Source organism: Solea senegalensis, linkage group LG4 (genome assembly GCF_019176455.1).
Source record: "Solea senegalensis isolate Sse05_10M linkage group LG4, IFAPA_SoseM_1, whole genome shotgun sequence".
Taxonomy (NCBI): domain Eukaryota; kingdom Metazoa; phylum Chordata; class Actinopteri; order Pleuronectiformes; family Soleidae; genus Solea; species Solea senegalensis.
Window position 1 is genome coordinate 20,970,623 of NC_058024.1, and position 26,333 is coordinate 20,996,955.

The 26,333-nt window shown below is 38.6% G+C and overlaps 4 protein-coding genes across 6 annotated transcripts in view; 1 reads left to right on the top strand and 3 right to left on the bottom strand.

Annotated features, from left to right (window-relative positions):
- Window positions 1–2,298: 2,298 nt before the first annotated feature.
- On the bottom strand, window positions 2,299–6,132 carry LOC122768434 (serine/threonine-protein kinase Aurora-2-like). Its single transcript, XM_044024444.1, has 8 exons — window positions 5,807–6,132; window positions 5,239–5,304; window positions 4,317–4,650; window positions 4,188–4,230; window positions 3,893–4,084; window positions 2,999–3,137; window positions 2,671–2,819; window positions 2,299–2,495 (listed from the first exon to the last, which is right to left on the bottom strand). Exons 2-8 carry the CDS (start codon window positions 5,299–5,301, stop codon window positions 2,306–2,308), a joined length of 1,110 nt encoding a protein of 369 aa, XP_043880379.1. The 5' UTR covers window positions 5,302–5,304; window positions 5,807–6,132; the 3' UTR covers window positions 2,299–2,305.
- A 1,610-nt stretch (window positions 6,133–7,742) lies between these two features.
- On the bottom strand, window positions 7,743–13,695 carry LOC122767598 (PRELI domain containing protein 3B-like). Its single transcript, XM_044022972.1, has 6 exons — window positions 13,098–13,695; window positions 11,749–11,917; window positions 10,311–10,400; window positions 9,719–9,789; window positions 9,491–9,593; window positions 7,743–9,102 (listed from the first exon to the last, which is right to left on the bottom strand). The coding sequence occupies exons 1-6, from the start codon at window positions 13,127–13,129 to the stop codon at window positions 8,986–8,988; spliced, it is 582 nt and encodes a 193-aa protein (XP_043878907.1). The 5' UTR covers window positions 13,130–13,695; the 3' UTR covers window positions 7,743–8,985.
- A 1,266-nt stretch (window positions 13,696–14,961) lies between these two features.
- On the bottom strand, window positions 14,962–18,083 carry tubb1 (tubulin, beta 1 class VI). Of its 2 annotated transcripts, none has more exons than XM_044023010.1 (4): window positions 17,970–18,083; window positions 16,892–17,000; window positions 16,650–16,760; window positions 14,962–16,420 (listed from the first exon to the last, which is right to left on the bottom strand). In XM_044023010.1, exons 1-4 carry the CDS (start codon window positions 18,024–18,026, stop codon window positions 15,276–15,278), a joined length of 1,422 nt encoding a protein of 473 aa, XP_043878945.1. In that variant the 5' UTR covers window positions 18,027–18,083; the 3' UTR covers window positions 14,962–15,275. The 2 variants fall into 2 exon arrangements, with proteins under 2 accessions (XP_043878945.1, XP_043878946.1); XM_044023011.1 differs by lacking the exon at window positions 17,970–18,083 and adding an exon at window positions 17,389–17,626.
- Window positions 18,084–21,825: 3,742 nt separating this feature from the next.
- LOC122767567 (guanine nucleotide-binding protein G(s) subunit alpha-like) overlaps window positions 21,826–26,333 on the top strand; it is a 31,122-nt gene continuing 26,614 nt past the window's right edge. For both annotated transcript variants that reach the window (XM_044022902.1, XM_044022903.1), the window contains exons 1-2: window positions 21,826–23,562; window positions 25,142–25,214. In XM_044022902.1, coding sequence (XP_043878837.1) covers window positions 23,424–23,562; window positions 25,142–25,214 — 212 coding nt within the window. In that variant the 5' untranslated portion in view covers window positions 21,826–23,423. The remainder of the gene's footprint in view (window positions 23,563–25,141; window positions 25,215–26,333) is intronic.

The window sequence follows — 26,333 nt, forward strand, 5'->3', positions numbered from 1 at the left end:
AAAACAATACGTACAGTTCTGTCTGCTTTTTAGCATCATGGCTGCTCTCCTCGATTACCGTCTACCCCTCCTTTGTGCACGTTACTGCTCCACATGTGTGGGCTAAAAATGCAGTGCAAGTCAAAGAGACTACTGTCTCTGTGATTTATGTGCACATCACCAGACTTCTGTATGTGTCTGCCTGTTGTTGTGGTTCGTACCAATGTGTTGACGATGCACGCTTCATTCTGGATAGTGTACTTAAATCAAATCGTGTGGGATGAGGTTTTGCTGTCATGACCCTCATTTGACTGTGAATGGATCCGCTGACGTGTTCGCATGCACAACTCTTTGTGGATAAAGAATGTGTATGAAGAGATCTGAAGTATGTCATATAGTATACCCACATGGATGACTGTGTAAGAGCAAGGAGAAAACAAACAACTTTTCAAACCGTGATCTTAAGCTAAGATCGGCTCTTTCAACAACAACTGTTTTAATTAGCACTTTTACACATGACATTGCCGAAAGGGGAAGAACAGACAGCATGGAGGCTCAGGAAGCAGTCGATAGTGTCATCCATGACAATATAGCGGTAATTATTTCAGAGTTCTCTGTGAAAAGCACCCTCTATATCAGGAGTCTCAACCTCAAATGACCTGGGGGCCACTAAGTGTCTAGTTTGGTCAGTATGGGGCCAACAAGTGGAACTTTTTGAGAAAAAAACATAATATTTATGATGGTATTTCCAAATAAAAGTGTTGAATAGTTACTATAGTTCACAGTATAGACATTTATGATGGAACATTAACATACAGAAATCATTATAACTTGATATTACGTGGCAGGCCCGTGGAATTGATTGGCGGGGCCGTTTGAGACCTCCGCTCCAAATGGTGACTCTGAGTCACCAAGTGCAACTTTGTCGACTACAAATGAAACTAAACTAAAGGAGAGAGTGAAATGTCTTTAGTTTGGCAGAATTATTCTAACAGACGCAGCAGAACAGAACAACAATAACCCAACACAGTCGAACTGTAACATCAAAATATATCAATTCGTAATGAGTGCAGAACAGTTGGACAGTAAATAACTTTGTCATCGAAACCCAGAAATAAAAAACAATAGTATCTTGGCAGAGGAAGAAAGCTGCGAATAATAGTTAACCTGAAAATGCTTGTGTGAATTCAATCAAGCAGCGTGCGCCATAGTTATAAATTCATAAGTTACACCGGTCTGATTGAGTTTGAATTTGTAAATCTGATATTTATGTGGAAATGCATAAACAACAACCACAGTTGGCACACGCAAGCGTTTGCAGGTCTCCACTTTCCAGGCGGGGGAGAGCGGAGGAGTGATGGATCAGTCCTTGTGCATTTGAGTCTGTATTTATTTGCGTAAATACAATAGCGCTTGTCTATGGTTGCCATTTTGTACAAACAGATTAGCATGAAAGAGATTTAAGTAAAATCACAATACAACCAGTTAAGAGAAACACTGCAGTAATATAATCAACAGTTTTGGTCACAGTTTCCTATAAATAGATGTTTGCAAGGAAATTTGAAGAGTTTAGTAAGTGATGATCAATTCATGAAGAACCTTTTGAATGAGTTACATTATACAGTAAATGAAAGAGACACCTTTAACTACATACTATAAATCTAAAATCAAAGGATCAGTCAGAGGACATGGATTGCAGAAAAAAGCCAATTGAAGGGTTTATTATATAAACCTGGAAAATGTGCCATGCTTCACAGAGCAACAGCTTGTGCTGATTAGACAAACGAGTGACGTGAGTTCGCACCAGTGTCGTAAACATGCCAATGGTAAAAATTTGAATGCTGTAGCTGATGTGCGATCAGAGAGGCAGAAGATTTTGTTTAAATCATAACATTTAATACTTTACACTCAACTTAAGATTTGCACCTGGATCAACAAATAACATGACAATATATCCATACTAGAGATGCAACTAAGGATTATTTTCATAATCGATTGGTCCATAAAATATCAGAAAACCTTAAAAATGTTGATCGGTGATCATCAAACCTGGAAATGATGTTCTCAAATGTCTTGTTTTGTCCACAAACCAAAATGATTGAATTTTCTTAATTTCTTTGTTCTGGATAACAAAGAAATTAAGAAAATATTCACACTTAAGAAGCTTAAACAATCAGAAATCTTGTTTTAATCATGAAAAAACCTTAAAACTAATTATCAAAATAATTGTTGATTAATTTAGTAATCGATTCATCGTTTCAGCTCTAATCCATACACACTGGTTGCCAGGCAAAAAAGTGATTTCAGGGTTTAGTTACTTTTTAAATCATTTTTGCCTTACCCTTGATATCCTGCGGTAGGTGTCCTCGTGGGTTTTCGCTTCAAAGGGGGGGCTTCCAACCAGGAACTCGTAGCAGAGCACACCAAGGCTCCACAGGTCCACCTTTTCATCATGAGTTTTCCCCTCAATCATTTCTGGCGGCAGGTAGTCCAGTGTTCCACACAGAGTGGACCTCCTGAACAAGGAAAAGGTGATTGATTAAGTACTTTTAAGTTAATTTATGGGTGCAATTAAGTCGACCACCATATGCAACCCAGTAAGTGGTTCCTCTCCAACCATTAGAAATCTCTATAAAAGACATGCTTAAACCATGAAAATAAAGACATTCATATAAAAGTTAGTTAAAATACCTGGAGGAGGGCGTGTGGACAGACCAGCCAAAATCAGCAATCTTTAGCTCGCCGTTTGCCCCGAGTAAAAGGTTTTCTGGTTTGATATCTCGGTGGATCACCTTCTTGGAGTGGCAATAGTTGAGGGCATCGGCCAGCTCCATGATGTACTAGAACAACATATGAAGAACTATGATAAGTGAAATGCTTGAAAGCATCCTCCATTTAAAAAAAAACTTTCCATAGACAACAGACTTTAAAACATATATTCCACTTTTAAAGATAATTATACATGGAGATATATTGTCTATATGACAAAAAAAATTCAAGATTATTCTGGCACACTTACTGTTGCACTTCTGTCCTCAGGAAAACTTCCACAGCGCTGCAGCTCACCGTAGAGTTCTCCCCGCGGTGCAAACTCAAGGATGAGATACACACGAGAGGTGTCATGGAAGTAACCATAGAGGCGCAAGATATTGGGGTGCCTGCAGAATGTCAGAATAGTAGAGAAATTGTGTTGAAATATCCAACCATGGTTTAAAAAGCAAACACTGGCAGGAACAACAACTGCATTACAAATTAGATTATTTTTTCAAGTAACACATTAGCTTTGCTCTCGACTAAGCAGCCTGTGGCACAGCCGAGTGGAGCAGAACTAGAATTCACAAGTGGTGGTTTCTACATATAACACGGCTTGGATATTATGGGAGTCCATCAGAGCTGTGCACAACAGGAGAACACATTTATCAAACATGACCAAGCCACCATGTTTACACTGCATACATTTCTTAAAAAGGGAATATTATGCCAAACACTTTTTATTGTAACTGCTTGTTTGTTTAAATAATCAGATTACTATTCACAAGTTCTCTTCTAGTAAGCAGCAGCTGCTGTTATTCAAACTCCTTCTATATCAACCCTATTTCCACTCTTCACTCTTAAACTCTGATCATTGGATTGGGTTTGCCCACTTCAAATGATTTTCTCAAGTCAAAACAGTGTCATTGATAACAAATCAATTCCAATTAGGAACTAAAGCCACAATACTGGCATCATTACAATTTATTTATTACTGCAATTTATGCATCTGCCTTGTCTTAATCTAGGGTCTGAACACTGAAACACTAGTACCACAGCAACCTACAGCAATCAAATATCATAAATTTCAACCTCTGACAAATCAAAATACAGTCACAGTTCAGCTTTAATGTAACATCACACAAGGTGAAAAACAATTTACCTGAGGTGAGACTGGATCTCCACTTCTCTCCTCAGCTGGTGTTCCACCCCGGCCTTCTCCAGCTGCTTCTTGAAGAGCACCTTCAGGGCCAAGATGAACTTACTTTGTCGCTCTCTCGCCAGGTAGACATTGCCAAATTTACCCTTTCCCAAGGGACGGCCAATGTCAAAATTTTCTAGGCTCCATCGCTTCCTGTTGAGCAGTAATATGCATAATTACACACAAAAGCAACATCATTTGTAATCTAATCAACAATGTGAAAAAAATATATATAGTGAATCACACTTGAACATACTTTGATCCTGCAGCATCTACAGCATCATTCTTGGTAGGTTTGTCTAACAAAAAGGGGGTAAAATATTTTAGGATTCAAAAAACACACATATGCTATTGACTAGTCTGTCTATGCTCATGCTGTTCTTACTCTGGTGCTTCTCCGGCTTTGCTGTTTCTGTTGGTGGTTTAACAGTCTCCTTCACTGTAGCTGTATTAATCCTAGTCTGGTTTTGCTGAGAACCAGGTTTAGGCTGAGGTGCGGGATTTACATTTTGAGTCATGGGGTTCAAATTCTGATCGGATGGCAGAGTGGACTTGTTGGCAACAGAGACATGAGATGGTGGTTTCTGGTGGCTCACAGGCCGCTGAATGCGCAGAGGTCCATTTGACACACCCAGGACCCGTTGGTGTGGCGTTGGTGTAACTACAGCCATCTGAGAGTGTTGTGACACAGGAACCCGCTTTGGTCCTTCCCTGCTGGACTGCAATCAAAAGACAGCCCCACATAATTACATTGGCTTTCACAGACTTTTCTGATATGACACAGTATCAGTATGAATCCCATATATAGCACAAACCCTTGAGATATCACAATATTTTGAACGTTTTACCACAGATAAGTGAGTAGGTGTTTTGTCAAAAAACAATAAACTGGCTACTTTAAATCAATTTTTAATTTAGAATAGAGAAGGGCTTTTTTATGATAACCTTTTTGGCTACATTACCCAGGTCACGGTTCTCACAGGGTGGTCTAGGCTGCATAGATATAATGATAGATAATTGATAAACAGGTTCAAGTGTTTGTTTTTTTCCCCAATTATACCAGCAACTTTGTTTTTTCAGCTTCTTAAATGTAAATATTTTCTGGTTTGTGGACAAAACAAGACATTTCAGAACATAACTTCAAGGTTTGAGAAACACTGATAAATATTTTTAAAAACATTTTCTGAAATTTTACAGAACAAGTACTTGATTAATCGAGAAAGTAATCGTTAGTTGCAGCTCTACTCAAGAACACAACATTTTAGTTTCAACAGCAATTATTCAGACAAGACAACAACATCACTCACTTTCACTTCAGGCTTTTGGAGTTTTGTGTCCTGTGCCAACTTCAGTCTTGCAGCAGAGTCCATATTCTGGAAAAAAAAGAAAAGCAGAGTTACTTTCTGAATTTAGAAAACAATGTAAACGCAGGATTGCAGGCAGGATTGAACAAATCTGAGATACGTTACATCTCTGTACGAACGAGCAGATAGGTCACTGACGCACAATATCACAACGGGTGTCACTTTGTCATTTGAATGTGTATAAAATATACACATGAGCGATAAGTGCCCCCACGGCTTTTTGATAGGAAACATTCGCCTGTTAGCCAACGCTTTGTCACTCTAAAAACGCTCCCTAGCGGGCAACAGTTTAAATGACTGAAATCGCTCTGAGAGAAAAAGAATAACAATTATTGACAGGTTTAGTTAAATCTTATTTATATTTGGCTCAACTATCTAACGGCGAATAGATAAAGCACTGTCCTCTCGACCAAAGTATCGCCGCTACTTGCCGGCTAACGTTAGCAATAGCATACAACCACAGCGAACAACACAACAACAACATTGTTATCCATGAGACAAGAGTACTTACCTAAATGTATTACTGTGCACTGACCGACAGCGAACACGTCCACGAATATGTCCAGATTTAAATTAACTCAAAGCAGCTCTCAAACAGGTAGTTAGCTTCGCTAGCTAGCAGCTACGTCAGCCAATTGACCAAAGACATACATAGATACATACGAGTTCCTCTCGAACCACGCTACCGCAGAGTCAGTCTTTTCAGTAGTATGCTTGCCTCGGTAAAGACAATATATCTTAAAAACTCCGAATAGATGTAACAAAACAGAAATAAGATGACAAATTGTAAACGCGACTTCCGAGCACCAGCGGAGACGGCTTTAACTGATTTCAATTTCAAACGTACCCCGTTCAATGCCTTTAAATAAACCACGAGCTCCGATTGGCTGAGAGAATGCCTTACGTTCACTCTCATTGGTTAACAAGAGATACTAACGGGTTGCGTCATGACGTCAGAGACTAGCCAGCTCTGTAAATAGTAATTCTTAACAAAAAATGCAATAACTTATTCATTAGCAAATGTTCAAAAAAGAAAAAAGAAAATTATACCCCAAACGACAGAATAAAAATTCACAAAACTAAGAACTATGTATTTCAAATTCCCCATACCCCCTAAAACAATTTAAACATTTAAAAATTATGAATTATAACATTTATCCCCAACAACAACTTATCATTCCAGACAAAACAAAGACACTAAACCCTGTGTTATTGTTGTTTTATGTTTGGCCATACAATATTATGACAAATCTCCGCAATGTTTCAATGGGCTGAGATGATACATTTCCCTTATATGTTAATTAATGTTATTTTCTGGATTTTATGCTATGTGTTAATGCACTTTTCCCACAAAACTACCATGTTACCATATTTGTTAATGTTTTCAATGTACATGGATGCTGTACAATTAAAAAATAGATAGGTGGACGGACAGACAGATAGATTCTCAAAGAAATATCTCAGATAATAATTAAAAAAATATTTTATTTAACCATTCATTGGAGCATTTGTTATCTAATCAATGAAATCAATGAAAACACAACATTTTATTAACTTTGGCCCAAACTTAAGTCAAGGGAAGACCTTATTTGCAGCATTTACATATAATCTTCAACACTATTAGGCATGATGACATTGGATGTTTAACCTTTGGCCACCATGTGGCACCATGTGATATTTCCAGGTCAAACATGCAACGTCAGAGGATCTGACAGTGTTTATACAGTACAAAGTTAGTCTCTGATGATATAGAGGAAAAACATACTTTCATACCCTTTAGTTAAAGGGGACATATTATACCCTATCTCCCCCATTTAAATAGTTCCCTGGTGTCCTAATGAACATGTCAGTGACATGCTTTGGTCAAAATACCATAAGGATGAAGCACCATAGCAGTTCAATTACCCTGCTAAACCCGCCCCTTTCAGAACGCTCGGTTTTCGTGCATGGTCCCTTTATATGCAAATGAACAGCACACTTGTCCCTCCGCGTTGACATAATACCGCTCTTCCTCCCTCGCCTGCACTCTCGCAGGGACAAGGTAGAGCTAAGGTGGAGCTCTCCAAGTAAACTTACTGGTGGTGCGGTAACATTCGCGGTGAAATGCGCATGCTGCTGTCATAAGCGCAGGGAATTCAACATCGAGTGTTTTATCGCCTATACTTACACTAAGGGGGACCACGAAAACATGACTGAGTATTCTTTTCCCACTGGTAGGGCCTCCAGAGTCCCAAATATAAGTATTGAAATGGTTAAAAAGTTGATTTTGCATAATATGTCCCCTTTAACAGTGACTATTGGAATGCGTACATTCAAAGAACATCTCTTGATCAAACTTCCCAAAGAAAACTGAGCCACTATTTTGGCAGAATCATATGCACTTGACATTTCCATACAGGCCTTTTTGCTACTTGAAGATAAAACAACAGTAATCTGGAATATCTACACCATGTTAAATACTGTTTTTTAATTAATTGCCACATTCTAGAGAAGTGAGAACATTTCTTTTTCAGAGGTAACAAGTGTGTGATATCACATTTCTCTGTGGTCTGGATATATATATTTCTGTCACAGGTTATTAATCATGTACTGAACATGAAGTTTTCTCCTTCACCACAAAACAGACTGACCAAACTTTCCTTTCTTAAAATATACCAAACACCTAAATAACCAGGTATAGCAGCTTTTCTTTGTTAAAATAAGTTGATTTGTGAGTGCAAATAAGAGCTACTGCAAATGTCTCAGCTTTTTCACTGAAAGCACTCAGTTACATCGAAGTAACAAATTTCATGTTGTTCAATAAAACACGTTTTTTACTGTAGTGCCTGTGTACATAACACGATCTAAGAGACATAAAATATAAATATGGCATATACCTTGATACCTTAACAACAATATAAGTTATTACATAATAACAAATATAGTTTATATTCAGGTTTGTATCTAAATATTGGCATGTACAGTGTCTTGTTATTACTCAGGTCCTGCAAGAAAACATCGTTAAGGAGATGGTAACAAACAAACTTGACTTTTAAAAGTCTCATTACCACCTCAGTGTGTAACCAACTGTTTACCGAAACCTGAAACCATTTCCATGTACCCTTGACTCGCAGTGCACTTGTAACCCGTCACGACACAGCATTGTCTTCTACCACCAAATCTTAACAGGTGAATTCCTCTGCATCACGTCTGTGCTGTTCATGGCGCCACCATTCTTTTTTTTTTCTCTCTTGACTCTGTGATTGTAAACTCAAGAGTTCATGCCACTGGCACGACTTCCTGGCAATATAAGGTGTTATGGCAGCCAGAAAGGTTTTGTTTTTGTCAGAGGCTGGACAAAAAACTGGCCCGTCTTCTTTGGCACTTGATGTTTTCAGTTCATCCGAAACCTCTGATGCATCTCTGTCCATGTTATGCTTTTCCAACACAGATAAAAATGTCACTGAGTCCACCACCCACATGTCCTCTCCATGTGCCTCTCACCATTGTGGTCCTGCCAGACAGCATATCTTGAAAAAGCCTGACCAGAATCCCTTTATGATGCACAAGCTGGTAAGTAATATATCAAAAAAAGGAATTAAATAACACTAAGATGCAGAGCACCAAAACAGCAGCTGAGCATCACAAAGGGAAGCTGGTTGCACTGGTGCGAAGTTCCTCTCAGACTTCATTTGCACAGAAAGGTAGGTGTCATTTCTCTGTGACTGCAGCAGCCATTGGAGTACGTATGGTCCCACGTGCTGTGGCCGCCAACTCCTCAATTTCAGCATTCAGTCGCCTGATTACCCACTCCATGGCTTCACGGCCCTGATCGGGAACAAAATACAAAGTATTAATTTACAGGAAATGATATAAAAATGATTCCACAACAGTTAGACAAGAATAAGTCAAGATGATGGTAACTTTCAAGAGGTCCAAAGGTTAACTAGGGGGTCACATGTTCAAAAGAGATGAATAAATCAGCCAGTCTAAAAGTTATTATTTTTTGACCATCTGATAAACAAATCACATTTTACTGATTTAATGAAAATAATAATTCTTCATTCAGCTATTTCTATTAAATTTTGTGCAGAAACAAGCAACACCAGATCACACTCCACCTCTCACTTTAATGCCAATGAACATTCTGTCAAGTTTTTTTAGTTTAAAACTTGTCATGTGCCCAAAACAGAACTGATTTAAACTGTTTGCTTACCTTGCCAGCATTAGAAGAGATGCTGCTGGCCATAACTCCCTCCAGATAACTGCTGAGACTGACTCCTTTCACAGAGATGATCGCCTCCTGAGTCAGTATTGTTCTGAAGGAGAAAGGATTATCAAAAGTGTGTTCATTTAACCTAATTTTTTTCACAAATGAATCAATAGATGTGAGCTCTTAAGCTAGGGAATCATCATTGTATAATTAGTCAACAGTAAAACTTACTTCTCTGGATCCTGAGGGTGTGGTTTGTATGTTAACTTCTCATCCACAGAAACCATATTTGTAAAAGTGATCTACAGACAAAATGTAAGAAAACACAAGTGAGTAAATGTTAAGATGCAATAGAGAGCAGGTCATGTTACAGGCCAAAGTAAGAACAAACAAAACAACCACTGTGAATGTTCCTTGTTGGAAAGAGAACGAGCAGGACTTCATTCCAGTGATGCCTCACATACTGACTTTACTAAATATGTTCTGTCAATTAAAAGGCACGAAAGGTGGATCCAGATGGATGTTTGTTGCTGATAAACCCTAAACAGAACAGATAACAGCTGGATGGTCTGGTAAGACTAAATTACCAGAGTTATATCAGACTGAAACTCAAAACAGAGTCATGAATTATGATTATTCTATTTCACTCCTGGAATCTTATGTAGTATGTTTATTACTGGGTGACACAAAATCTCAGACCGAATACTTGCGCCCATTATAAGCTGCATGTTATTTACACTGACATTCAAGTAAACTGAGGACACACAAAACTCTACATAAGCCCAAACAAAGGGCAGCATTATTATCATTAGTAAATGCTCACATTTGTGGACTGAAGTTCAAAGGTTTTCTCTTTAGGATCCACCACCGAGTGCTCCTGAACATATGTGTACGTTCGTGAATTGCCAATGATCTGAAAAGAAAAGAGACAGAAATACTTGTTACGACGATATGCAATAATTCTTATCTGAACAGAATTTTAGCTTTGAAATGACAACTTTATTGACTAATGGAATTATTGATAACAATAATAATAAACATTTATGGTTATCCTTTGGCTGATCTGAAACACACAGTATTAAATCCACTGGAAACATGTGCAATCACTGAAACAGCTCATTATCTCTCTTCTGTTGACTTGTTTGTTTGTATCTTTCTACAGCTGTTCTGTCTTTGTTTGTTATCTCTGTATTACGAGTCTTTTTTGTTGATGTTCCATCATCCTGCCAAGGGACTGCAGATGAGAACTAGCCCTGGGCTATAATCTGACATACTTATACATAATGCCTATAAATTTCTAAATAAATCAAATAAAATTGACATTTGAATATTAACTCGAACCTAAGGTTAGGTTTTGTAATTCACATTCTGCTTCAGCCAAACTCTGGCGGCACCTAACTTCTCATAGTATATGTGATTTAACCTCCTCATAATTTTAAGACTGTTAAAAGAAAAGAAATCTGTTCCATCCGATATTTGCATATCTCACTGTTCCACTAGATTAAGCTTTAAAGTGATGCTGGAGTTTGCTATCAGTGTTTTATTTGTCTTCAGCTTATGATAACAATCTTCATCCAGTTTATATGATACACTAAGGCTCAAGGCTGATTTGCCTTGGCACAATCTGATCAAAGGTATGTTAATATTCTATCAATCACTGTCCTTTTAGTTTAAGGGGCTATACGTTGACAGCAAAGGTCAGTAGTTAAAGAATAGATTACACAGGACAAAGTCAGAGGATATTATCTTTCTCCAGCCTTATAGTTACAGCATTCAAACAGCGAAATGAAACTCTATCACTGACTGAGATCCACAAGCCTTTGTCACTACTCTGCATTGTAGTAACCTCTAGTTTTAACTGAGCCAACACAGATGGAAAGTTGCATCACACGGGATCATGAGTTAAACCTCACGCTCTGTACAAAACGAGCTATGGCACAAAGCCACAAACTTGTACTTGTTCCATGCAGCAAGATACACCAAGACACAAATAGCCTTGCAGGTTAAGGTCACACTCACTGGCTGAAAAGCATTAACATACCGACTAAACTGACCGAAGCTATAACTGGTTTCACGTGTAGCTTCAGACTTCTGAAGTAGTGTCAAGCCAGTGAATCACGAGCAGAAGCTGCCATGTCAGGTCATGTGTTTCTCCACTCACAGTCACATGGCGACATGTTGAGCTAATGCAGCAAGTTTGAGCCTACAACGTCAGACCACTGACCAGTTCCACTCTTAAGAAAAAAGATGGAGAAACTCACAGATTTCACTATAGATGGAAGGCCCCACTCTGTACTGAGCAGTCTTTTACTGTGGAGGCGTCCCTGTTTGTCCACGCCTCTGTCCAAGACATCCACTCCGATCACACTAGGGTTCATAGGGTTCGGGTACTTCTGCATGGCAGCCTTGGTCACCGTCTCCCAAGGATGACTATTGAAGGTTAAAGGGAAAAAAATTCATGTCAATACGAACACATTTACTGACAAATTATAACAAATACCTTGCTTAGATAGTTTGAATAGAAATATGCTTTATTTACCATTTCAAGTGAAAACAAAGAAACGTAACATCAAATATTAAATGCCCTACATTCTTTAAAACAAAGAACCTATGATAAGTAGTAAAATATGCATGTATGCAAGGACAACTGCGGTCCAAGTTCAAGTCAGTCTGCGGTCCAAGTTCAAGTTTCTTCTCTGCACTTAAATTACTTTATAGCCTACATTCAGATTTTAAATATGATGAGTAAAACTGTTAAAGTTTACTAGCAACAAAGATAAAACACCAGTAGTGATAAAACCATAAAATATCACTTAGAGCATTTAGTTTTACAGAGTTTGATTTTTAGCATGGGGGTTTTCACTGAAATTGTCAGTCATTTTACAGTATTATTTACCAGTTATACCTATTATAACTATTAACCTAGTTATAATCACATTTTTTTTTATCCATAATACATATAAGAATATGAATGAAGTGGAACTAACTGTCACTCTATTGTGTCTCTCATTGTCTTGCTGTACTGATACGTAAAGATAAAGTATAAATACTTTAGAAGTTAAAGAGAATAATTTAAGGCTTCGTAAGGCAGTCCCATTCTGGACACTACAGTTTCAGCTCATTTTGTACATTTAATGTGACATTCTCCTCATGAAGTAAGATACCTGTAAATTAATCGTAATCACACACAATACTTCAGCATCGTTCGAAATGCGAATCTAACGTGGATGTGAATTGTTGTCAAGGTAACGCACCGGCGTTGGGGAGTGACGTAGCCGCCTACGTCACCATGTAGGGGAAAGGTCTTGCGCAGGGGGGGGTGGGACCTGACCGCCTGCTTACGCAATTTTCCCTCGGATTGTCAATGAAGTGCGCTCTCTTCTCACTTTCCTTAAATTTTTCTTGCGGTAATTTAATGAAAATAAGCACAATGTTGTGACTTATAAATACATTCTACAGTTGCATACAGTTCTAAAGGCTTCTGTGATAGTTTTTAAATGCTTCAGTTTCCTCTACGCTCATAAGCCGGGCGACCGGTCGAAGACATCACGGCGTATAATACGCTAAGACTGTGTGTCGTTGCGTGTGAGCTTGTAAATAGAATACTCACTGGAATATGTGTTCTGAAGTCCAGATTTTCATGGTTGAGCTGAGGTTATCGGAGTAGCTGAGCGACGCCGCAGTCGGTTCCGTTGATAAATACCGGCGAGGGAAGGCGTTGCTGTCACCGAGTGAACAGAGGCAAGTTTCCGCCCCCTGAAGTGGAGCAGTCACATGGCAGTGTGACGCACTTCCGGTAGTGTGCAGGGTGTCTGAGGCATGGTTTGACTCCTATAGTACAGTTGAATAAGAGATCACTTAATTAAAATCACACTCCAGAGGAACGGCAAACACGAACAAACTCGTGATTGTGTAGTTTAATAGGCAGAACTTTACAAACATGCGACTAAAACACATGTGCGTATTAAATGTCCTCAGCTCAGTGAAGGTCAGTAGTTAACCTTGAAAGAATGACATTGAGCGTGTTGTTGACCGGTAATGATGTAATGTACAATTAGTTTACAGTGCTGGTAAATTTACGGACCACATAAAAAGCTTTAAACTTTTACTCTTGATGACAATAGTCAATATTGTCCATTTTTACTGCACTGAAACAACTACTCTGTAATATTTCTGTAATCATCATGGTAATGAAAATAAACAAAAAAATAACATTATTTGTATTATTGTAATGATAAACAATATGTTAATAACTATAATAACACGGTTTGTGTAGTGGTTCACACTCTTTCCTTAACCCATAATGGAGTTTGCATGTTCTCATTCTCCTCCAGGTTCTCCAGTTTCCCCGTCAGCTAGGATTGGCACCAGCGCCCCCTGCGACCTTCATGTGGAGGATAAAGCAGTAGGAGGTGGATGGATGAATAACTATAATAACAAAAACAATAGTAATAATAATATGGCATACACATGCAAAGAGGCAGGTTTTGCTCCATTTTGTAGTATGAAATGCTATTCCATTATAGTCAAATGAATTCAAGGGAAATGGTGGGAGTGTCCTTGGAGGGGTCCTTGACGGAGAAGGAACTGGACCTCTGCTAGAAGAAAGAGCTTATTTGTCCTTGTAAAAACAACACATTGAATTGTCAATTACAATTGGACCAATTTTAGACTCTAAACATTATTGAAATATAATAATGGGGAAAACAAATCCCCACTCTTTGGTTGAACTGGTCAGAATAATTAGGCATGTGCAACCTGAGATAAGGAAGTGTTTGAGTCAGAAATAAGTCAAAAGGTGAATGTTGGGTGATGGCTATCGTATGTCTGAACATAAATGCTTAGCACAGGCACCACCTGTGCTAAGCATGACAGCTGTTACATAATGATTTATGTAATGTTTTTATTGCACTAATTATGTCTTTCTAGATCACATCGTTTTTGAATTATATGTATGTATTTCCTGCATGTTCTTAAGTCAAGTCAGAAGCTGATAGTTTTGATAAATTTAGTTAGACATTAACTTCACCCAGAGCTGGAATTTGTGCGTTTCTTCATTCTATACTATCTTGGTATTTGAAGCACAATTCTCTCTGTGGTGCAATACTGTCTGTCACTGTAACCTAGATTCACACATGGGTTACACGCTCTATTATCTCCCTTTCCCCAGTCTATATATCAGTCTGCTCCATTTTATTGCAGTACTGTGGGGACATTTCCATGTCCCGCATGCTTATCTCAGAGGGCAGACACGCTGGCCAAGTCATGTGTAATCTGTTTGTAACAGACATGTAACAGTGGGAGGAAACAGTGACAGTGACGAATGGTATCACTGTCACTGTGCTGTCAAAGTACTGTCCATCACTTCCTGTAGTTGAATTCAGTTGAACTTAAAATGGTCAAACTGAGAGAGTGTAGTTGTTTATAATGTACTGTCATTTGTCAGAAATCATAAAAATATATATATAAAAAAATTGGTTTTCATATATTTAATTAGCATGATAGCTTACATACAAATCATCCAATACAATATTTCGTGTACAACCAAAGAAAATGATTGTTAATAATTTCATTGGCTTTGCATCAAAAAGATCATGTACACTTTTCAACACATACTGTAATGCCAAAAAATAATTTCATTTCAAATACAGACAGATACAAGACAATAAGAACTATGTCCCAGCACATTTTAACTAATGTTATCTAAATCAACAATTTACAATCAATTTTTTCCATCCCTGCAGCAAGTGTCAACCCTACACACCACACTGTATACCCCATGTCTCTTCTACTCATCTACAGTGTCTTCAATTGTTTCCACAACTCTTTCCAAATTAGGTTCCATTTGAGCCTGAACATTTGTTGTTATTCTTGATGAAGGCCCCTCCTCTTCCACCTCCTCTGCCTCTGAATCTAGATCAGCAGTGGCATCTTGATACTGCTGGTACTCTGACACCAGGTCGTTGAGGTTGCTCTCTGCCTCGGTGAACTCCAGTTCATCCATACCTTCCCCAGTATACCAGTGAAGAAAGGCTTTCCGTCTGAACATCAAGGCGAACTGCTCACCCACACGACGGAATATCTCCTGAATGGCTGTGTTATTGCCGATGAAGGTGGAGGACATTTTGAGGCCTCGTGGTGGGATGTCACACACGGCAACCTTGACGTTATGTGGGATCCAGTCCACAAAGTAGTGGCTATTTTTCTGCTGGATTGCGAGCATTTGTTCATCTACCTCTTTGGTGGACATTCTACCACGGAAGACACCTGCAACCGTCAGATAGCGCCCTCTCCTTGGGTCACACGCCGTCATCATATTGCGGGCATCAAACATCTGCTGTGTGAGCTCAGGCACAGTGATGGCTCTGTACTGTTGACTGCCACGAGCTGTCAGGGGAGCAAAGCCTGGCATGAAGAAGTGGAGGCGAGGGAAAGGCACCATGTTGACAGCCAGCTTCCTCAGGTCTGCATTGAGCTGTCCAGGGAATCGCAGGGAGGTCGTGACCCCACTCATGGTCATGCAGACCAAGTGGTTGAGGTCCCCATATGTTGGTGTGGTCAGCTTCAGTGTACGGAAGCAGATGTCATAGAGGGCCTCGTTGTCGATGCAGAAGGTCTCATCTGTGTTCTCCAGAAGTTGGTGAACCGAGAGGGTTGCATTGTATGGCTCCACCACTGTATCAGAGACTTTGGGAGAGGGCATGATGCTGAAGCTGGTCATGATGCGGTCAGGGAACTCCTCTCGGATCTTGTTGATAATGAGGGTTCCCATGCCGGAACCAGTGCCACCCCCCAACGAGTGAACCAGCTGGAAGCCCTGAAGGCAGTCACAGCTTTCACTCTCATTCCTCACTCTGTCAATCACCTGCTCGACCAACTCGGCTCCCTCTGTGTAGTGGCCCTTCGCCCAGTTATTCCCAGCTCCTGAGCTCCCTGTAACATCAAAATAAAGACACATAGGCTCAACCAATTCTGGCAGTATAGTAGCAATTTCAATGCCATTTTTATCCAACAATGACATGACACACGATGTTTTGTATCCAATGCACTAACTATGACAGTGCCATGAGTGTATGTATCTTTACAAAAAACTAATTAAAATGATCTTAATGCAATCATTCTATCAACAGCATCTACTGTATATGATTATTATTCGTCTCACCATAGATGAAATTGTCTGGCCTAAAAAGGTCCCCGATGCGGCTTCCTCTGACACTGTCCATGGTGCCAGGCTCCAGGTCAACAAGCAGAGCTCTGGGCACATATTTACCACCTAGAGAAACAATGGAGATTATTAGCAATGCAGCCATAATGCAGACTACAATATGTCTGATGGGAATTTATTATCAGCTTAAAAATTAGCATATTGTTGTCTATATACAGTACATATTCTTTATTTTTTACCATGTGCCTCATTGAAGTAGACATTGGCCCTCTCCAGTTGGACGTTGCTGTCTCCCACATACATGCCTGCTGTATTGATCCCATGTTCCTCGCTGATCACTTCCCAGAACTGTGAAAAGTCACCGAACAATTTTATCAGTGCGGTAAATTATAATTAAATAGTTTGATTCCTGAGATATAGCTTTTGGCAATTTACGTTTCAATCAAGTTGAGTACATTTTATTGATACAAACAAATGACAAATGACACCTTTATCCTTAGACCCTCACATTAAGTGAGGAAAAACACCACAAACACAGCCCTCTCCCAGGACAAACAGAAATAGGAAACAAGCACAGAAATTAGTTCAGCAGATTACAAACAAAACATCACATTTACAAAGAGTGCAAAATACAGAGAATTGTAACAGAAGCTAACAGAAGAGAGATGTTAAAAGCAACTTGTATTAATATTAATATCAATATTAATGCTATTGACACATTTCCATTGGTTTTTACCAGATTGTGGTCTCATCTGAAGAATTTGGCAACCAAAGACACTGCCTATGCCTATCTATGCACCTTGATATTCTTGATACACTTCAATTCAGTATCTTTTAAATGACTCCTGTACAAGCAGAGTACATGCTAAAACCCTTAAAACACACAATGTATTTACTTAAAACCTTAAAAAACAGATATTTAAAGCATTTTCAGACTATATCATGACGCCTTTGCTGGATTATCTTGTAGTTCCTCTCTCTGGTTTTGTGGCTGCCACGATAAAAAAGTCCCACCCACACCAGCCTGACTTATGCCCTTATCTATACCCTTAATGCTTGACAAGGAACACCCAGCCACAACTGTTGTTGGCAACATGCAAATGATGGGAACATGTCAAAAATATTAATCATAATTAAAAGACAACCAATTAAATGAAATAAACAGCAACCAAATAATTACTTTCATCCTCCAAACACAGACGTTTAGATGTAGTTCCTGGCACTGACAGAACATATCTTAACTTTTTTTTTACACGAAATAAGGCATAATGCTAATTATAACCATAAAATAGTGGAGAAGGAAGTTCATTATGTTACCTTTGAGCCGATCTGGTTGCCACATTGGCCAATTTGCAGATGTACAATTTCGCGCATTATGATAGGGCTATAGTGCAAAGAGCAGCTGGGGTCTCTGATAGTGAAAAATCCTACCAGTCTTTTATACAGCACCAGCAATGATGTCATTAGGGCGTCTTCCTAGCTCCCGCTCAATGAAGACATTCCCCCACAACATTCTGTATCATGTTAAACAATATTCGCTGTCAATTATATTGTTTTTTTTTTTATATTCAGTACAATACTGTATACAGTCTGTGTTGTGTGTTTTGCTGTATATGAATATAAATATATATATATATATATATATATGTATATATATACATATATATATACCATTATAGCTTTATGATATAAATCATGTAAAACAATTATTTTAATATATTTGCTTTAGGAAACCATAGTTTAAAGTTGAAAAACATCTCGAGGTCATGTGGTAGTTACTATAGTAAATAAATTGTAAGAAAAGGTGTGTGACTGGACTCATTCAAGTATGTCATATTATTTTTGATGCAATGATGTGAATAAGAAAATAGACCATGAGCTGAATGCCTGAGCAAAAACAGGAAGGCAGTGTGGCAAGGATGAATGGAGACAGAGCATTTCTTTTTTAGCGAAACAGATATGATTATCAGTTACACACATACATTTCAAACAGGCTGTTCTCATGTCAGGGTTAGAATAAACAAGGGTTTAAATAAACAAGTAAAACACAACACAAGAAACTTCAGAATGATCTTGAACAGCAACATGTTACCTTATCACAGCAGGATTTTGAAAATATGCCATATGAACAACAAAAAAGGATGTTTGCAAAATAATCAATACTTTTATTTTAGGTATTAAGTCAGTATATGTGTAGGTATTGGTATTTTGGACTTTGTGGGTGAGGGATGCTACCATCTAGAGGACCAACACAAGCATAACATTACACTTGACATTGTTGATTAATTCTAAAATCATAGCACGTTCTTGGGCTATTCAAGACTCAATATGTACAAATACTGTGATAGTCATGTTGCTGTTTATGCAAGATAAGCTAAAGACCATGTTCTAAAATGAAAAGGTTTGTTTGTTTTTAAAAGATTCAGCAAGCCTCTGGATCATCTGGCAGGGTGTTCCAGATCCAGGCACCCTGACTGCAAAAGCTCACTAAAAGGTCAAATTAAGTCTTGAGGCATAATTCAGAGAAGCCGCTAGCAGAACCCCTGGATCTACGGCTGCACCCAGACTCATGAGGAACAGCTCATCAACAGTGGAGCTGGGAGCTAAGCTGTTAAGTGTAATAATCAGTTCAATATTAAAATCATTTCTAAAAATTAACAGATAACAATTTGTTTATCACATTATTTATCTTCTTAGATTGTCTTTGGTTTAAAATTGACTTAACTCACATTTAGTTGTCATTGTTGACATTTGTGTGCAACATAACTTATGCCAGGCAGGTCTTCTCAGGCATAAATAGTGGGTTACTTTTTTAATTATAGTAATTTTCCAAAAACAATGGAAGGACAAGGTCTACATAATTCTGTGTTTTATTTCAAAGTAGATTTTTCTCCACTTTAAAAGAGGTTGGGTATAAGCAGCAATGAAGTGTCAACAGTTGTCTTTTTGTAGTTTTTGTAGTTCCTAAATTTCATACATGCAACAAACTATTTTTTAATTTATATACAAGATGTACCTGTATCAAATAGGTTTTGTGGCTCCAGATTAATTTTATTGGGTGGAGAGGGAACAAAATATGTCTCTTTTTATACTAAAGGTCGCAGACCCCTGGGCTAGGGAATGCAATATGTATATGAGGATCCTCACTAGGAGTGCTGTGCAAATGTGTGTGTGTCAAATGAGTTAAACTGACATGACATTTGGATTTTTATTCTGAAAGGTTTATCAAAACATATTCACCAATTTAACCACCTGTTCCAAAGCATCCAATCTTCGAATTTAGATGATCTTCAGCCATTTTAACCCAAATGTTGAAATGTAATCTGGTGTTCACTATGGACTTTAGGGCATTAAAATAATAACAATAATAATAATAATAATAATAATAATAATAATAATAATAATAATAATAATGATGATGGTGTATTTGGCACTTTGTAAACAGAATATATTGAATACTACAGACAACAATTGTCTCACGAATTGATAATAAAACAATTGCTGATTGGAAGAAATTAGCTTCACATGTCAACCTTCACTATACCTGCCTTTGTTTTTGTTTTTACAATTTGTTTTAGTATTTGTTGCAATTAACACTTCTACACAAATTATGCTCATATTTATATAGATGAGTTTATTATTTGTAACGGTGATTTTTTTTGTATTCCAGTATGACTGATCAATGGATTTTGGGTGTATAAACTGATAATCATTTTGCTTCAAAGAGGGCGTCTCTCCCCTTCTGTACCTCTACTTCGTGACGCTCCAGGCAATCATGTGATTCGTCCCTGCATCAAGCGACAACAAGGAAGGAACCGGAAACACTATAAGCTCAACTTCAATCTAAAAGCGTCACACGATTGAAAAGAGAAAGGCAATTGAGTTGCATGTTTTAAGTTCTACTTTATTAGTATAACTATGGACGTTTAATGTTTCTGTGAGTATCAGGTTTGCATCAGTAAAACTATTATATTTCATTATATATGTCATTGCATAAGTGTCACAAACTTAAATGTGAATGAGACAATGTGAATACATATAACAAGAAATATTTTAAATAATACAAATTAAAGATGGGGGGATACAGATTATACCATATGCCCCCACTGTAAGTAAAGAAATATAAAAACTCTACTGCAGGGGGTAGATATTTTCTGACTATTTCAAAGAGAACTTATTAGGTTTTTCTTCACATTCTGCTTGCTGCTCAAATCATTACTTACCTGTAACATTTATAAACTAATGAAATCGGCAAAAAAGATAATCTCCACCTTAAATATGTTGCACTGTGTGTTACTATGCATTTACAACACATTTTTTATTCACATGATGGAGATTCCTGCAGCAGGAGAAGCTGACAGAAAATCATTCCATTGATTCTCACATTTCCTCTTTTAAAATTAACTCCATAACTAAATCATTAAACCTACTAGACAATGAACAGTGTATTAAACTAGTACATAACTACAGTGCTCTCTTCCCTAACACTCCAATGACTAAGTGCATGTCTATTTCTGTACCCCTTTAATTTCTATCTATTAATTTTTCAGTGTTTGTTTTTTTCTTTTTCTGTTTGATAATTATAATTACTTATTCATTTAAAAGTATGACTATTTATTATCACATGTAGGCCTACTGTATGTGCTGGTATCACTATAGCCATTCATTTGTATATTGTCCATGACATGTATATGTCAGTCAAAGAAGTTATTTTAAACATTATTTAAACAAATCATAAATATTTAAACAAAGTCAAATCTGTCCGTTTCTGATAGTATTTTTTTAAAAAGCAAAAAACTGAAGAATATTGTATAATAAAAACCATACTTACTTGTTTGTCTTGGACTCAAGTGTTGTGCACTTGAATACCTTCAAAAAAATGCAAAAAACAAATAACATTCAAACAAAACATTTAAACAACAAATATTACATAATACTAATATTCCTTTGGGCTGCTGTAGAGATAAAAATGAAGTTGAATGAAATCCAAATACTTTTTATTCTGAAGCAATTAAACACATATACAAACACAGTACTGTATATTTTAACTTCTACCAATACATTTTTATAAATATCACGCACTGCACGCGCAATCATAAGAGAGTTGGGCAAGGAGCTTTTATTGTGAAACTTTGAGCCGGAACTACAGTTTGTCGTCCCGGAAAACTTGACCGCCGTTCTTCGTTCCCAGGGTTCCGTGAGAGCCGTTTGCCCCACCCCACCTCTTCAGCGCTATCTATCTCAATGTACAATTGTCAGAGAAAAAACGGGGGCAAAAATAATTCAGAGTAAAACAGCAAAACTGATATATTTCCCTCATTTTCTCTCCGGAGCGGCGGAGCGAAGCGGAGCGGACGCGGCCTCACTGGCGGTTAAGATGAGCGTGTGTCGCCGCTGGATCAGTGATTGAAAACACCGCGGTATGTTCATGTATCATGCACATGTAATCTACCACAATCTACCACACGGATTCTGAGGGAATACAAAAAAAGGAGAGAGCGGAGAGACTTGACAGCGAGCTGTACCTGCGCCAGACCGGACTAAATAACGGAGGATTTCCGCGAATATCACCTGGATATTGCGTTTGATTCAAGGACATCCAGCTGCCAAACGCCGCCTGCCGTTGCTCGTCCGGAGAAGCTTCCCGATGTGAGGAGAAATACAAATTAACGTTAACGGGAAGAAAAGGGGGTGAGACCAAGAAGGGGCCTCTCTCGTTGTTTTAGGTCTGGTCAAACCCTGTGAAAAGCCGAGCACTAATATCTGTGGACGAGGGGAGAGGAAATCATTTTTGACATCGGCTAAAAACAGGATATAATTGATAAGGTTGCAAAGCAGCCCACCCCCACCCACCCGTTTAGAAAAGGTGTATAATGTGACGGATTTGCGATAGAGACATAAGCCCTGATGTAGCCTGATGATTCACATGTCGTCATTTTAAGAGAGAGAGAAAATATTTATTTGTATTTTTCCTCACTCGCCCTTCTTGATGTGCTCTGCTTAGGTGGAGATCTGGTTACAAACAGCCTCTCAAATAATATTAATCTAATATATATCTATAGATTTATATATAAAGAGGGGGAAAACGGTGGAGGAAAATTAGGGCTTTGGTTTGTGAGTGGAAATGAATTGAATGGCAGTGTGAGATAATCTGCCAAAGATGGGCTCAGGAAGAGGAAATTAAAACACACAAGCGTATATACTATATGAGATGAACAAAATAGCTTTTGTGTTGAATTAAAAGGAACCGTTGAAGGGAAACAGGAGCACCGACGTTCATCCATGTGCACTGGCAGGCTGGAAATCTCACATCCACTCTCATATCAGTGTTGATGACTTCATTGCGGATTTACAGTGAAAAACACGGGAGTCCAGCGTCTGAGAGGGTGGCATCGTTGCTCTGCTCCTCTCCCACTCATCGCTTGTTGATTAATTGCCAGTAAATAGCCACATCCACGCGTTACATACTGTGCCAAAGCCTGGTGGGGCCCCGTCGTCTACCAGCAGCTGACAGGATTACAGCTGCTTCATCTGCATCTGGCAACCTAAATGTCACCCATTTTGAGTCAGGTGCTGCTCCTCTGCTGGGCCAGTCGAGGAATTTAGGATCCATTGATTTTTTTTTTTTTCTTCTGATCATCAACACCGTCCCCTCCTTCCTTCTGTCCTCCCTCCCTCCCTCCCTCCACCCACCTGCACTCACACACACCAACCAACCAACCGACCAACCATCCTGCCTACCCCTGAACCTGCCACTGGGTTTTTGGGAAGATGGGCTGTCTTGGCAATAGTAAGACTGAAGACCAACGAAATGAGGAGAAGGCACAGAGGGAAGCCAACAAAAAAATAGAGAAGCAGCTCCAAAAAGACAAACAGATATACCGTGCCACTCACCGGCTACTGCTGTTAGGTAGGTGTGATCATTTATCCTTGTGTGTGTTCATTTTAGGCCTGAAGGTCCATTCTGAGTTGTACTCTTTAAACATTAACACGCATGTTTTTCACCTCCACATTTCTCCAAATGCAGCAGCCACTGTTAGGCTGTGATCGTGAAAAACACAACAACATACAGTATTTTTAAGTTTTAGCAGTGAAGCAGCAACACATGATGCAATGACATGAAGTCACTACACCAGTGCTTCACAGTGTCTTCGAAAATCAGGCCCATCTCCTGCGTTCACGAGTTATTATGAAACATGGCTGACAGAACATGTGAGAGACAGTGGACAGACACACAGGCACCACGCACAGGCCGGGGTTCTTGTCTCCACACATGCGAACTGCAACACTCAGTGATCGGTGGTGTTTTACAGGAGCCGCTGAGATGCCCGATGCCTTCACCTTGACTGATTTAGGCCTTTGCATAATCCTCTGCACACAATCTGATCTGGAAATGGATATCTGCTAATCGATCCTTGAAATCTTTGCTATTTTTAAGTTCATAATGCTATTTGTAGCTTCATCATCCAGGCCTCCATGTCATACAGTACAATATACGAACCTGCTAAGACCGGGACCAGCATCCTGCTAAACCCCCTGGAGTACAGAGAGCAAATAGGATCACAATTAGGATTACTATCTTCCCTTAAATGACTGTACCATTCATTCTAATCTGAAATTTATTCTAGATTTGTACTCCTTCTCATAGCAGGCCTGCAGCCTGGCTAGCTCCTAGTATTTGTGTTAGGAGACAGTTACAGCCTGGCTTCCTTCATTTTCAATTTGCTAAGACACATTCAGGGCATTTTCTTCCCATTCCCAAAAACATGACAACATTTCCTGGAACAAATTTTCATCCATTGCTCCTGAATGACCTCCCATTTTTTGCTCAAAAAAAAGAGAAAAAAGCAGACAATAAACAAAGGAAAAGTGCTCTAATGCAAAAGTAGCACCACACATGTATATGACAGTATGTAATATGTAGTAGAAGGTGTCATAAGATTAAAGCAAAAGCCCTCATGCTAAAATGAGCGCTTTTTTCTCTTTTTCGTGGAATAATGGAGCATTTTACCTCTTTGAAAAATTGTTTTTAAATTGGAGGTGTATATATATTTGTTAAGAACATGTTCTTCTCAAACTGTGACGTATACGTAAATACAGTACTTAACACAGTAAATGTGCATGGTTGTGTTTCCCTACAGATAAGAACAGGTAGATAAACAAAGCACCTGCTTCCTCGGCCTTAGCAGCTTTATGAGTGTGGGACAGTTTTGTAATGTAATTAGAAACAAAGACCTGACGTTTAAATCACTCATGGATGAAATCTTCAAGTGTGTAGTAGCTCTTACCCCGTCATCTTCTACTTCCCTCCTCTTCCACCAAAATACTTTTTCCCCCCTTTAAGGGACTGTGTGTGTGTGTTTCACACCATTTTCTAGTGTACATGCAGATTAACGTGCATCTTGAGCATTTAAGTCTTTACCTTTGTAAAGTGTTATGTTTAATAAAAAGTATTTTGACGTTCTTTTATGTCCTCCTTCTGCTTTCAGGGGCCGGTGAATCCGGGAAAAGCACGATAGTCAAGCAGATGCGAATACTGCATGTAAATGGCTTCAACGCAGAGTAAGTGTTCGTGCCATATCTCACACACCTACAGTAGCACTGCGCGTGAAATCGTTTTCTATAACAATCAAGAGTGATTTCCACCAAACTTTCCGTCTTCTGTGTGCGGTGCAAATGAATGAATGTGATGCATCTTGGAAACATCGTGTTTGATTATGTCATGTATTGACACAATCGACGGGGGCTGAGTGGTGGAACGAGCGAGTTGCTGTTCGATTCCCGGTTCCGCGCTTCTGCGTGCCCATTTGTCCCTGGGCAAGAAGACACTTAACCATCAGTTGCTCCCTCCTGACGGTTGTGCTGGCAGCATGTGAATGGTTATGAAAGATGTGTGATAGAAAGAGCGCTGCACACAGACGCCCTATATATACAGATATGTATTATATGGATATTGGCGTGAATGGGTGAATGTAGAACTTTTCAGCAGGCAAAACTATCACTCTATTTATTGTTATACATTATGTTCTAATCAAAGAACATAATGTTCTGATCAAAGCTCAGTTGGTGTCAAAGAACTGTTGTCATCATCAAAGTGCAGTTTATTATCAAAGCTTTGCTATCAAAGCTCTTTTGTATGTTAACCTTCATATGTGTCTTTGTCTAACTACTAATCATCAGAACCCGAACGACTTGTCGGTTTTACAACCTAACTGTGTGTGAAATAAATCTTCATAAAGTTTCCCGTTGCCCTTTCCAGAAGGGATTATTGAGCTGAAAGGATCAGTCGGTAAAAATCTACACAGTGAACGGCCAAACTGTCGTATAAAGCAGTTTTGAGTGGTCATTAAGACGAGCACAGCGCTACATAAATGCACACCATTTACCAATTGCTGTATCGGTCCAAAAATGTGCAATTTGATATTGTCACCCAATTGTTCGGCCTGTGTAAACATCACGCAAACACACCATGAGTTATGAACACATAGAATTCGTTTGAGTGTTAAACCTCGGATTTGTGCTTAACAAGTGTGTTGTGGTTTTTGGCTCATAGTTTAAAAATAACTGTTTTTCTACAACCTTCATTTTACTGACACTATTATATTTTGTGTCATAATTAAGTACTGACACTATTATCATGAGCAATTGACTAATTTGAACATTTTAATTAGACTTTTTATG

Coding starts and splice junctions, on each gene's coding strand:
- LOC122767598 (XM_044022972.1), bottom strand. CDS start 13,129: ATGAAAATCTGGACTTCAGAACACATATTCCA. Junction 11,918..13,097: donor ACTTCAGAACACATATTCCA/GTGAGTATTCTA, acceptor AACCTTCAATAG/TCATCCTTGGGAGACGGTGA. Junction 10,401..11,748: donor TTCCATCTATAGTGAAATCT/GTGAGTTTCTCC, acceptor TTTTCTTTTCAG/ATCATTGGCAATTCACGAAC.
- tubb1 (XM_044023010.1), bottom strand. CDS start 18,026: ATGCGCGAAATTGTACATCTGCAAATTGGCCAATGTGGCAACCAGATC. Junction 16,761..16,891: donor CTACTTCAATGAGGCACATG/GTAAAAAATAAA, acceptor TTGTTTCTCTAG/GTGGTAAATATGTGCCCAGA. Junction 16,421..16,649: donor GCCAGACAATTTCATCTATG/GTGAGACGAATA, acceptor TTGATGTTACAG/GGAGCTCAGGAGCTGGGAAT.
- LOC122768434 (XM_044024444.1), bottom strand. CDS start 5,301: ATGGACTCTGCTGCAAGACTGAAGTTGGCACAGGACACAAAACTCCAA. Junction 3,138..3,892: donor GAGATCCAGTCTCACCTCAG/GTAAATTGTTTT, acceptor GACATTCTGCAG/GCACCCCAATATCTTGCGCC. Junction 2,496..2,670: donor GTCCACACGCCCTCCTCCAG/GTATTTTAACTA, acceptor TTCCTTGTTCAG/GAGGTCCACTCTGTGTGGAA.